This window comes from Bison bison, unplaced genomic scaffold, assembly GCF_000754665.1.
Source record: "Bison bison bison isolate TAMUID 2011002044 unplaced genomic scaffold, Bison_UMD1.0 scf7180017864471, whole genome shotgun sequence".
In the NCBI taxonomy this organism is placed as follows: domain Eukaryota; kingdom Metazoa; phylum Chordata; class Mammalia; order Artiodactyla; family Bovidae; genus Bison; species Bison bison.
Window position 1 is genome coordinate 5,548,878 of NW_011495032.1, and position 13,981 is coordinate 5,562,858.

At 44.2% G+C, this 13,981-nt stretch overlaps 1 protein-coding gene across 2 annotated transcripts in view; it reads left to right on the forward strand.

Moving 5' to 3' along the window:
* CFAP221 (cilia and flagella associated protein 221) overlaps positions 1-13,981 on the forward strand; it is a 138,535-nt gene that overhangs the window by 110,243 nt on the left and 14,311 nt on the right. For both annotated transcript variants that reach the window (XM_010860794.1, XM_010860795.1), the window contains exons 20-21: positions 8,826-8,984; positions 10,372-10,463. In XM_010860794.1, the coding sequence (XP_010859096.1) occupies positions 8,826-8,984; positions 10,372-10,463 (251 nt within the window). The remainder of the gene's footprint in view (positions 1-8,825; positions 8,985-10,371; positions 10,464-13,981) is intronic.

Sequence of the window (13,981 nt, forward strand, 5' to 3'; positions counted from 1 at the left end):
CACTCCTCCTCGTCGTCCCCCTTCCTCCTCCCTGCCCCCCAACTCCCTCCCCACGCATCAGAGTCTTTTCCAATGAGTCAACTCTTCACATGAGTGGCAAAGTACTGGAGTTTCAGCTTTAGCATCATTCCTTCCAAGAAATCCCAGGGCTGATTTCCTTCAGAATGGACTGGTTGGATCTCCTTGCAGTCCAAGGGACTCTCAAGAGTCTTTTCCAATACCACAGTTCAAAAGCATCAATTCTTCAGCGCTCAGCTTTCTTCACAGTCTAACTCTTGCATCCATACATGACCACTGGAAAAACCATCGCCTTGACTAGACGGACCTTTGTTGGCAAAGTAATGTCTCTGCTTTTCAATATGCTGTCTAGGTTGGTCATAACTTTTTTTCCAAGGAGTAAGCATCTTTTAATTTCATGGCTGCAGTCACCATCTACAGTGATTTTGGAGCCCAAAAAAATACCCTGGGGTGCTTCATTTCTTCTTTTTCTAGTTGCTTTAGGTGTAGAGTTAGGTTATTTATTTGATTTTTCTCCTGTTTCTTGAGGTAGGCTTGTATTGCTATGAACCTTCCCCTTAGCATTGCTTTTACTGAATCCCATAGGTTTTGGGTTGTTGTGTTTTCATTTTCATTGGTTTATACTTATATTTTGATTTCTTTTTTAATTTCTTCTGTGATTTATTGGTTATTCAGAAGTGTGTTGTTTAGCCTCCATATGTTTGTATTTTTAACAGTTTTTTTTTTCCTGTAGTTGACATCTAATCTTACTGCATTGTGATAAAAAAAGATGCTTGAGATGATTTCAGTGTTTTTTAATTTACCAAGTCTAGATTTATGGCCCAGGATGTGATCTGTCCTGGAGAAGTTTCTGTGTGCACTTGAGAAAAAGGTGAAATTCATTGTTTTAGGGTGAAATGTCCTATGGATATCAATTAGGTCTAACTGGTCTAACTGGTCCATTGTATTATTTAAAGTGTGTGTTTCCTCGCTAATTTTCTGTTTAGTTGATCTATCCATAGGTGTGAGTGGGGTATTAAAGTCTCCCACTATTATTGTGTTATTGTTACTTTCCCCTTTCATACATGTTAGCATTTGCCTTACAAATTGCGGTGCTCCTATGTTGTGTGTATATATATTTATAATTGTTATATCTTCTTCTTGGATTGAGCCTTTGATCGTTATGTAGTGTCCTTCTTTGTCTCTTTTCACAGACTTTATTTCAAAGTCTATTTTATCTGATATGAATATTGCTACTCCTGCTTTCTTTTGGTCTCCATTTGTGTGAAATATCCTTTTCCAGCCCTTCACTTTCAGTCTGTATGTGTCCCTTGTTTTGAGGTGGGTCTCTTGTAGACAGCATATATAGGGGTCTTGTTTTTGTATCCATTCAGCCAGTGTTTGTCTTTTGGTTGGGGCATTCAACCCATTTGCATTTAAGGTAATTATTGATAAATACGATCCCGTCGCCATTTACTTTGTTGTTTGGGGTTTGAGTTTATAAACCTTTTCTGTGTTTCCTGTCTAGAGAAGATCCTTTAGCATTTGTTGAAAGAGCTGGTTTGGTGGTGCTGAATTCTCCGAGCTTTCGCTTGTCTGTAAAATTTTTGATTTCTCCTTCATATTTGAATGAGATCCTTGCTGGGTCCAGTGATTTGGGTTGTAGGTTTTTCTCTTTCGTCACTTTAAGTATGTCCTGCCATTCCCTTTTGGCTTCAAGAGTTTCTATTGAAAGGTCAGCTGTTATCCTTATGGGTATCCCCTTGTGAGTTATTTGTTGTTTTTCCCTTGCTGCTTTTAATATTTGTTCTTTGTGTTTGATCTTTGTTAATTTGATTAATATATGTCTTGGGGTGTTTCGCCTTGGGTTTATCCTGTTTGGGACTCTCTGGGTTTCTTGGACTTGGGTGGCTATTTCCTTCCCCATTTTAGAGAAGTTTTCAACTATTATCTCCTCCAGTATTTCCTCATGGCCTTTCTTTTTGTCTTCTTCTTCTGGGACAACTATGATTCAAATGTTGGGGCATTTAACATTGTCCCAGAGGTCTCTGAGGTTGTCCTCACTTCTTTTAATTCTTTTTTCCTCTCTGCTTCATTTATTTCCACCATTCTATCTTCCATCTCATTTATCCTATCTTCTGCCTCAATTAGTCTACTGTTGGTTCCCTCCAGAGTGCTATTGATCTCAGTTATTGCATTATTCATTATTGATTCACTCTTTTTTATTTCTTTTAGGTCCTTGTTAAACTTTTCTTGCATCTTCTGAATCCTTGTCTCCAGACTATTTATCTGTAACTCCATTTTGTTTTCAAGATTTTGGATCATTTTTACTATCATTATTCTGAATTCTTTTTCAGGTAGACTCCCTATCTCCTCCTCTTTTGTTTGGTTTGGTGGGCTTTTATCATATTCGTTTGCCTGCTGAATATTTCTCTGCCTTTTCATCTTATTTAAGTTGCTGTGTTTGGGGTGGTCTTTCTGTATGCTGGAAGTTTGTGGTTCCTCCTTATTGTGGAGGTTCCTCCCTGTGGGTGGGATTGGACAAGTGGTTTGTCAAGGTTTCCTGGCTAGGGAAACTTGCATCGGTGTTCTAGTGGGTGGAGCTAGATCTCTTCTCTTTGGAGTCCAATGAAGTGTCCAGTAGTGAGTTTTGAGGTGTCTGTGGGTTTGGTGTGACTTTTGGCTGCCTGTATTTTTGTGCTCAGGGTTATGTTCCTGCATTGTTGGAGAATTAGCTTGGTATGTCTTGCTCTGAAACTTGTTGGCTCTTGGGTGGAGGTTGGTTTCAATGTAGGTATGGAGGCTTTTGGATGAGCTCTTGTTGATTAATGTTCCCTGGAGCCTGACTCCCTTTTTAATACCGAATTAAGTCCAAGCTCCTGACAATGTGAGGCTGAGCCGATTCTCCCCACTCCACTGCATGTGTCCTGGCCAGCCTGTGTGTTCCCCCATCACCTGCCCTCAGGGGCGTCCCCTTCCTCCTTATACTTGTAGATATGTAAACAGTTGGAAACGACTGAAGCGACTGAAGTGGCATGCAAACCCCAAGTATAATGAGCAAAGCGTTATGGTGGAGTGCTTGAGTGATGTCTGCATTGTCTCCAGGGGCAGAGGAGGCATCCAGGGCAGCATGGACTCCACATGACAACAGTACAGGTTTCATAAAGGCACATCATTAAAGCAAAATAAAAGGCCATTATGAACTCTGAGTAAAAGTCAGACAGGAAATCTGAGGAGGTTCTGTGTAAGTGCAGAATCATTAGTAAAATGTCGCCATAGTTGCCCTGATTATGGTCTGTTTTGTAAGAACACACACACACATGCAGAATGAAGAAGGACCTTAGATACTGCTGAGAAAGTCTCCCCTGGGAGAATCTGTGTCTCTGATGTGGCAGAGGTGCTGGTGGTCACACCAAGGGCAGATGGGATGCAAACCTGCCTGGTTCCTGGCTGTTGGCCTCAGTGCTCCTCTTCCTAGCTCTGCTGCTTTCATCCAAAGAGCTGTGATACCTGTGTTTTGGCCACTAGGGGGCATGTTCCGGTAGTCTCGTGGCAGAATGGAGGGGCAGTTCCTCAAAGAGGAACTCAGAGGTATAACCAGTAATGCTGAAGAAGCTGGAGTTGAATGGTCCTGTGAAGACCTACAAAACCTTCTAAAACTAACACCAAAAACAGACGTCCCTTTCATCCTAGAGGGTAGGAATGCCAAAGTAGGAAATCAAGAGATACCTGGAGTAACAGGCAAGTTTGGCCTTGGAGTACAAAATGAAGCAGAGCAAAGGCTAATAGAGTTTTGCCAAGAGAACGCACTGGTCATACAAACACACTCTTCCAACAACACAAGAGAAGATTCTACACTTGGACATCACCAAATGGTCAATACCAAAATCAGATTGATTCTATTCTTTGCAGCCAAAGATGGAGAAGCTCTATACAGTCAGCAAAAAACAAGACCAGGAGCTGACTGTGGCTCAGATCATAAATTCCCTATTGCAAAATTCAGGCTTAGCATGAAGAAAGTAGGGAAAACCACTAGACCATTCAGATATGACCTAAATCAAATCCCTTACGATTATACAGTGGAAGTGACAAATAGATTCAAGGGATTATATTTTATAGACAGAGTGCCTGAAGAACTGTGGGGGGAGGTTCATGACATTCTACAGGAGGCAATGATCAAGAACATCCCCAAGAAAAAGAAATGCGAAAAGGCAAAATGGTTGTCTGAGGAGGCCTTACAGATAGCTGAGAAAAGAAGAGAAGCTAAAGGCAAAGGAGAAAAAGAAAGATATACCCATTTGAATGCAGAGTTCCAAAGAATAGCAAGGAGAGATAAGAAAGCCTTCCTCAGTGATCAATGCAAAGAAATAGAGGAAAACAATAGAATGGGAAAGACTAGAGATCTCATCAAGAAAATTAGAGATACCAAGGGCACATTTCATGCAAAGATACGCACAATAAAGGACAGAAACAGTATGGACCTAACAGAAGCAGAAGAGAATAAGAAGAGGTGACAAGAATACACAGAAGAACTATACAAAAAAGATCTTCATGACCCAGATAATAACGGTGGTGTGATCACTCACCTAGAGCCAGACATCCTGGAATGAGAAGTCAAGTGGGCCTTAGAAAGCATCACTACAAACAAAGCTAATGGAGGTGATGGAATACCAGCTGAGCTATTTCAAATCCTAAAAGATGATGCTGTTAAAGTGCTGCACTCAATATGCCAGAGAATTTGGAAAACTCAGTGGTGGCCATAGGACTCAAAAGATGAGTTTTCATTCCAGTCCCAAAGAAAGGCAATGCCAAAGAAGCTTCAAACTACTGCACAATTGTACTCAAAATTCTCCAAACCAGTCTTCAACGGTGCGTGAACCGTGAACTTCCAGATGTTCAAGCTGGATTTAGAAAAGGCAGAGGAACCAGAGATCATATTGCCAACATCCGCTGGATCATCAAAAAAGCAAGAGAGTTCCAGAAAAAACATCTATTTCTGCTTTATTGACTATGCCAAAGCCTTCGACTGTGTGGATCACAACAAACTGTGTAAAATTCTTAAAAAGATGGAAACATCAGACCATCTTGCCTGCACCCTGAGATATCTGTATGCAGGTCAAGAAGCAGCAGTTAGAACTGGGCATGAAACAACAGACTGGTTTCAAATCAGGAAAGGAGTACATCAAGGCTGTATGTCACCCAGGTTATTTAACTTATATGCAGAGTACATCATGCGAAATGTTTTGGGCTGGATGAAGCACAAGCTGGAATCAAGATTGTAGGGAGAAATATCAATAGCCTCAGATATGCAGATGATTCCATCCTTATGGCAGAGAGCAAAGAACTAAAGAACCTCTTGATGAAAGTGAAAGAGGACAGTGAAAAAGTTGGCTTAAAACTCAGCATTCAGAAAACTAAGATCATAGCATCTGGTTCCATCACTTCATGGCAAATAGATGGGGAAACAGTGACAGACTATTTTCTTCGGCTCCAAAATCACTGCAGACAGTGACTGCAGAAATGAAATAAAAGACACTTGCTCTTTGGAAGAAAAGCTACGACCAATCTATAGAGCGTATTAAAAAGCAGAGACATTACTTTGCTAACAAAGGTCCATCAAGTTAAAGCTATGGTTTATCCAGTAGTCATGTATGGATGTGAGAGTTGGACTATAAAGAAAGCTGAGTGCTGAAGAATTGTTACTTTTGAGCTGTGGTGTTGGAGAAGACTCTTGAGAGTCCCTTGCAAGGAGATCCAACCAGTCCATCCTAAAGGAAATCAGTCCTGAATATTCGTTAGAAGGACTGATTCTAAAGCTGAAACTCCAATACTTTGGCCACCTCATGCGGAGAACTGACTCATTGGGAAAGACCCTGATACTGGGAAAGATTGAAAGCAGGAGGAAAAGGGGACAACAGAGGATGAGATGGTTGGATGGCATCACCAACTGAATGGACATGAGTCTGAGTAAGCTCTGGGAGTTGGTGATGGACAGGGAAGCCTGGACTGCTGTGGTCCATGGGGTCACAAAGAGTCAGACACGACTGAGCGGCTAAACTGAACTGAACTGAACGTCATAGGACATTTAGCTCAGTGATTTCCAGACTTCATTTGGCACCAGAACCCTCTCATCGGCTGAAGTTCTACATAGAAAGGCTGGGCTGGCAGTGGGAGAGGGGCTTTCCTGAGAAGGGTATCCCAGCAAAACCCCTTGATCTCCATGGTAAAGTTTGGACACCACTCTCTTGTCCCCTAGACCCACCCGCTACCACCTCCCTCACCACTCTGCAAGTAGAAAGAGACCAGTTTTGCAGACATAACATATATCAACATATACCAACTTCTATAATTTAAGTGCATGCAGTTTATTGTATATCAATTATACATCAATATGGCTATAAAAGAAAGAATTTGGAAACCCTAAGAAACAAACATAAAAGGCAATGTTGTTGTTCAGTCACTCAGTCATGTCCGACTCTTTGCAACCCCATGGACTGCAGCACACGAGGCTTCCCTGTCCTTCTCCATCTCCTGAAGATTGCTCAAACTCATATCTATTAAGTTGATGATGCCATCCAACCATCTCATCCTCTGTCACCCACTTCCCCTCCTGTCTTTAGTCTTTCTCAGCATCAGGATCTTTTCCAGTGAATTGGCTCTTCACATTGGGTGGCCAAAGTATTGGAGCTTCAGCTTCAGCATCAGTCCTTCCAATGAACATTCAGAGTTTATTTCCTTTAGGATTGACTGGTTTGATCTCCTTGCTGTCCAAGAGACTCTCAAGAGTCTTCTCCAGTACCACAGCTCGAAAGCATCAATTCTTTGGTGCTCAACCTTCTTTATTGTCTAATTCTCACATCCGTACACAACTACTGGAGAAACCATAGCTTTGACTGGATGGACCTTTGTCAGCAATAAATAGTGGTTATAACAAGGAAAGCTCTACAGTAAGTCTTGGGATGATATCTGTGCATTATCTACAGGGGCCAGAGGAGGCATCCAGGACAGGATAGACTCCATGTGCCGACAGTACAGGTTTCATAAAGGCACATCATTAAAGCAAAATAAAAAGCCATTATAAACTCTAAGGGGGAGAGTCAACTAAAAAATGATATGTGTTCCAAATAGGATACCAACTAATATTTGGCATGATTTTTAAGACTTGATGGAAAATTTAAAAATATTAATAGAGTCCATCTTGCTTTGATATTAGAACTTCCCTCTGTCACTGACCCAGAGGTCGTGATAGTGAACCTTCACCCAAAAGCTATAATCCAAGCCTGTGCTTGGCCTGGCAGAGAAACATAATGACACAGTTAAGACAAAAATAAATGCTCTTTACTATTGGGTTGGCCAAAAAGTTCATCCCATCTGTGGAGTGATTGTTCACAGAGTGCCTAAGTGGTGCAAGCTGAGCTGCTTGCTTTGTCTCCTAACCTTGGCTCCTCCCGTTATGTCCTTGCACCCAGGTGTACTTAAGGGAACCTGCACAGGAATAGGAAACGTCCCCTATCTCCCCACCCCCACCTGCTTTACTCTGCATCCTCGACCTCCCTGGCTTTCTCTCGCCAGGGCCCCCATCTTTCACCTTATTTATTTCCGGCCCTGCAGTTGCTATCTGGGTCAGATTTGGGAGCCAGTATTTGCATTTGCCCCTGTCTCAGCCCCCACCCCATATGGCACATTGAAGAATGGGAAAAAGAGCTGCTCTGTACACATAGGTATCTCCTGCCTCTTCCCTCAGCTGCAGAGCTCATTGAGATGTGGTTGCTGGGGCCCTGCCGACTCCCTCAGGGGGCATCATTGCCTCCCTGCCCTCCTGCTGCCTTTACAGTCATGAGTTCAGGCAAGAGCCCACTTGCTCGGCATCTTTCTCCTCGGCCCTGGCTGTCGGTCAGCCTCCCTGAACTAACAGAGGACTGCCTTCCCAGCATTTGTGGCTGGAACACATTCATCACATCTACCACAACCAAGTGCTGCTGTCACACCTCCCTGGCCTGGCTGCATCATCTTTAAGTTGTGGGGAACGTTTATATCTTGACAGTGAGATTGGGTTTCCATCAGTCATATGGTGATTTGTGTGTGTGTTTTAAAATAATTACTCAGACAAAAAGAACAGAATCTCAGTGGTTCTTAAACATCTGAATTAACCATGAGGGAGCTGAAAGCTATGTTGTTTGGGACAAGAGCAGGGTTTTTATCGGATAAGCCCCAGAAGGAACATTAAAAGGCTCCATGTTTTTGTATATTTTGATATAATTGCTCTGTACCTCCATTAGTCCCACTGGAAAATTAGTAAAAAACAGGATCTCCCTTAAAGCCAGATACTACATCCAAATGGAGACTTCCTGAATTAAAGACATCACCAAAACAATGTAAAACGTTGACATTTCCTGATATATCAAATGCCACCCTCTCCTTTATCTTCTCTTTAAACTAGTTTTTAAAAAGCTGTTTTTCCTTTCCAAAACCAGAAGCTCATTTGCTTTTTAAAACCAGTTTGCTTATTTACAGTTAGGACTGATCAAATTTAGAAACAAATACTTTAAGCTGTGGTTTCATTTGTGCTGGTTTCCATGGGAGCCTAGTAAATCCATGTGATATGTGATGCTCAGCCAGAAAAGTGACATCTGTGAGTGACCATGACCACAGCCCATCTGAAACCACCTCTACTCTCCTGCTTCTCTTTCCCAGACAAGCTGATGCGGAGTCAGAGTGTCCGTACTGGTGGGAGCCATGGGGAAGCTCAGCTGATGTCTGTTCTGTGCCTGAGGTGAAAGCTGGTCAGCAAAAGAGACTCTTTTTTTTTTTCTCTCCCTCTTCTGCAGAATCCCAGCCCGGGATTGTTTGCTGTGAAGCACCCTCTGACTTACGTGGAAACCTTGATCGATTACCACCTGTGCTCCCACCCCAAGTACAAGTTCACCAAGGAGTGCCACTGCGGCTCCAGCATCCCCATCACCCAGAAGCAATTTCTCCATCACACGGTAAAGCCGTCCCAGGCTCAGCAGCAGAACTGGCCCTGGGCTGCAGGGACCAGGGGGTGGGGGACAAGGAAGTGAAGGGTCACAGCTGGAACTGGGAATAAGAGAGTTTGCAGCCACAGCTGCAGAACAAGGATAGTAACCATGGCACAGGGGCACTGGCATGCCCCAGCCCTAGAGCAGGGCAGGTGGGTTCGCCACACCACCCCTGTCTGCCTGTGCCCACTTCCCAGGCTTCATGTTGGCCCCTTTCAACATTCTTATTCTCTTTTCCTTTGAAGGCTATGCCTAATATTCATTTTATTCCCACTGTGACCATGTAAGAGAAGTCACATGGTGGTCACAATCCTGGGGTCTGACGTTCTCTCTCTTTGGTCCCTAACAAGGAGAGAAAGGTCAGAAGGGACAAGGTGGTGATGTGACAAACGCACAGTGAGAAAGAGGCTCTCCAGAGTCCCTTCTTCCCTGGATAACCAGCCTGACCTCAGTTTCCAGCAACATCTCCTGCAGGTGACCCTCAGCCCTTCCACACTCGACAAAACCCCACCTTAGGTCATCATCTTGGCCCTACTCCCGCCAGCCCCACTTCACACCTCTTCCCACATCACTTTCCTGCCTCTTGGGTGTACAATTCAAGCAATGACCCATGTGGTCCTCACTCCCTTCTCCTTCATCATCCCTGAGTCCAGCCACCCTGGGTCCCACCAGTCTGCTTTACACACCACGTGACTCCCTCTCTTCCACCTGGGTGCCAACACCACACGACTACCACCCCTTACCCCCCTGCAGAAGCCTTCCTGCCATTCAAATCTTATCCAGTCCTTCTCCACTTTGAAAGCCCTCCATGGTCCCTGCTGCCCATTGGAGGAGCTCCAAGCTCATGAGCTTGGCCCATGAGACCCTTCACAACCAGCCTGCCTTCCTGGCCACATTTTCTGTCAACCCCCATCACACTCCCTGCACTCAGTGACCCCTGATCACACCCCCCTTGGCATCACAGTGCACTTGCACATGCTCACCGCCCCCCATCCCCACTGCCTGGAAGAGCCTTTGATGAACTGACCCATGCTCTCTAAATGTTGCATTAGCATCACATTCACAGTAATCAAAACAGATCAAGAGGCCTGACCTGCCCCTCCACACCGGGACCCTTGCTTCTCTGCCTCATAAGTCAGGGCACAAACCTCTCCTTCCTCCTGCTTTAATTCCTGCTGCTTCATTGAACACTATTTACTGGAGTGGTTGTCTTTTTTAGCCTCAGAAAAATTCTATTAAGCTTAAATGATAAATCTTGCAGTTCAACTTTTAACACTGAAAATTAGCCAGCTGAGTGAAATTGAAGTGCTTCCTGGACTTTACCTGTGGTCCCCCTGTGCTGGCTCTATTACAGGACATAATACCTGGAGTGATGACCTGGAAGAGGTTCCAGAGCCTGGTGTTCTTATCCCTGCCCGAAACTTCTAAGACAGAGGTGTTGCCGAGGTAAGCTCAGCTCATGTTGCCTCAGAGGGGTATGTGTGCCCCTCAGATTACAGAGATTGTGACCCCGAAAGTTGCCTACCAATAAAATATCAAATCATACTTTTGGTGCATGAGGGAAGTTCGGTAGTCAGAGGGATATGATGATGTGTAACTGATTTTCATCTCTTTATCTTGAGATAAACTTTATTTTTTTTTTAACTTTTATTCACATCTAGTTGATTTACAATGGAGAAGGCAATGGCACCCCACTCCAGTACTCTTGCTTGGAAAATCCCATGGATGGAGGAGCCTGGAAGGCTACAGTCCATGGGATCGCAGAGGGTCGGACACGATTGAGCGACTTCACTTTCACTTTTCACTTTCATGCATTGGAGAGGAAATGGCAACCCACTCCAGTGTTCTTGCCTGGAGAATCCCAGGGACGGGGGAGCCTGGTGGGCTGCCATCTCTGGGGTCGCACAGAGTCGGACACGACTGAAGCGACTTAGCAGCAGCAGCAGTTGATTTACAATGCTGTGTTAGTTTCAGATTTACAGCAAAATGACTCAGATATGCATGTATAGATACGTGTATCTATGTAGATATATATAGGTAAATTCTTTTTTTACATTCTTTTCCATTATTGATTACCACAAGATACTGAGTATAGTTCCCTGTGCTATATAGAAGGTCCTTGTTGGTTATTTATTTAATATATGCTAGTGTGTATATGTTAATCCTAATCTAATTTATCCCTACCCCCTACTTTTCTCCTTTAGTAACCATAAGTTTGTTTTCTATGTCTGTGAGTCTATTTTTGTTTTATAAATAATTTCATTTATATCATTTTTAGATTTCACATACAGGTAATATCATATGATATTTGTCTTGCACTTAGTATGATCATCTCAAGGTCCATTCATGTTGCTGCAGATGGCGTTATTTCATTCTTTTTTATGGCTGAGTAATATTCCATGGTATATATCTACAATATCTTCTTTATCCATTTCTCTGTTGATGGACACTTAGGTGGCTTCCATGTCTTGGCTATTGTAAACAGTGCTACTATGAGCTTTGAAGTACACATATCTTTTCTAATTGTGTTTTTTTTTTCTAGATATTTGCCCAGTTGTGGGATTGTAGGATCATATCATAGCTCTTGAGATAAACTTTTAAAAAAATTAATGTCACAGGGCTTCCCTGATATTCCAGGGATTAGGAATCCTCCTGCCAATGCAGGGACACAGGTTTGATCCCTGATCTGGGGTGATTGCATCTGCTGAGGGACAGCTGAACCCATGTGCCACAACTACTGAGCCTGAACCCTGGAGCCTGTGCTCTGTCCACAACAAGAGAAACCACTGCAACAAAAAGCCCATGCGCTGCAGCTGGAGAATAACCCCCACTCGCCACAACTGGAGAAAGCCCATGTGCAGCAACAAAGACCTGGCACAGCCAAAAACAAATAAATAAATAAATAACTGGGGTTTTTTAGAAAAAAAATTAATGTCACGGTGGATCATTGACCATACTTCAATAAAAGTAGACAACCAGTCCACATAATTCAACTGAAATAATCATGGTTCATTTTCAGCATTTTAGAATTGCCATGATCTACACCCTCCATATCCACACCAAAGGATCCAGGTCTCTCCATGCCCTAGCCTGGCCATTCACCGGGAGGCCCCACAGCTGTCATCGGAGACAGAGCAGGTAGATGAGAATAGTGTTAGACCAAAGAAGGAGGAAATTTAACTAAGCACATTCTTGCTAATTTGCTTAACTAGCACCTCTTCAAAGCCCTAAGATCAAACAACTAGCTGATGCCTTTTCCTTTAGACGCAGCCTGGTCAGTGACCTGCTCCTGAGACCTGGAATTTACTTATTTGGTCCATTGTCCTTACAAATATAGTAAAATGAGTTGCTGGTGAGCAAACGTGACTAGTACCCCAACACAATGACCATCATCAGTGACCTATTGCTCAAATCCTTTGATCTGGAGTGAGGCCCACCCCAAGGGGGCAAAGCCCCACCACGGCCCCAGGAGTAGTCAGCTCTGCCTGGGCCTAAGCACTGCCACCAACCAGGGTCAGTGGGTACTTACACCCTGACTTCTGCCAGCGTGTCCTGGTTCCTCGCCATTATCAGAATTCTCCTAGGTCCTCAGGAGCCGTGCGACCTCAGCCACACTCTCTGATCAGCTCTTTGGGCCAAGTCCTCTCATCCAGAACCCAGGCCCATCAGACCTGCTCAGCCTTGACGTTTTCGTTTTAGTAGAAGTAGGAGAAGACGCCCCTGTTGGTCCAGTGGTTAAGAATCTGCCTTCCAGTGCAGGGGACATGGGTTCGATCCCTGGTCTGGGAGCTTGGATCCCACCTGCCACAGGGCAACTATGCCAGTGATGGGGCAACTGTGCCAGTGACCAGGCAACTATGCCGGTGTGCTGCAACTCTTGAGCCCATGCACCACAAGTGGAGGGTCGGTGCACCACAAGGAAAGATCCTGCATGATACAACTAAGATGCAACACAGCCAAATAACAAGTAAATATATATATATTTTTTAAGTAGGAAAGCTCACCCCAGTGTGCACCAACCCCATATGCACTGTCACCCACATATCCCCAGGGATTCAAGAAGGCAATTGAAATCCAGTTTGTGACCCTGGAACCCTTACCTTTACTTCTTCCTCCACTGCCAGCAGAAAAGCTCTTCCTGAATTAATCGAAATCCAGGCTTTTCCACGTGCTGTTCCTTTTGGGTCATTTTTTTCAGTGTGTCTCTACTGCCCTCCTTTGCCTGGAGATGAGCATGAGAGCAAGCAGAGGATGTGGGCCATGGCAGGGGCTCAGAAATGTTAGTTCTTTTTCTGTGAATTCATATTACTGAACCAAACTTGGGTCCGTTCACGCGTGCACAGCAAAGCCAGTCTACTGACACGAGGTTGTGATGGAAGTGAAAGTTGCTCAGTTGTGTCCCCATGGACTGTAGCCCACCAGGCTCCTCTGTCCATGGGATTCTCCAGGCAAAAATACTGGAGTGGGTTGCCATTCCCTTCTCCAGGGAATCTTCCCAACCCAGGGATCGAACCCAGGTCTCCTGCATTGCAGGAGGATTCTTTACTATCTGCGCCACCAGGGAAGCCCCAAGAAAGTATTGCAGGCACCAAGAAGGAGAACAAGGCAGCTAAAGCTCAAAAAGCCCAACTCCCCTTGGCTTTCAGGGAAGCATTTTTAAAGCCCAGGTGAGGGAGGGGGATTGCAGGGTGTGTGATCAGTTCACCATACACAGGTCTCTGATTAGGTGATGGTGAGGTTACAGAATGATGTCATGTTGTCAGTTCTCAGGTTACCATAGGTCTGGGGGCTCAGTGGTCATGGTCATCAAATAGTTAACTTCTTGCATTTGGTCGGGGTTTGGCATCTGTAACTCAGGAATGTGCATCAGATACTGTTATCTGGGCATTTCAGAGTGGAGCTATAGCAGAGGACCTAGATAGGGGTCTGTAGCTCACCACTAGCCAGTTGGAAGAAAGTCACAC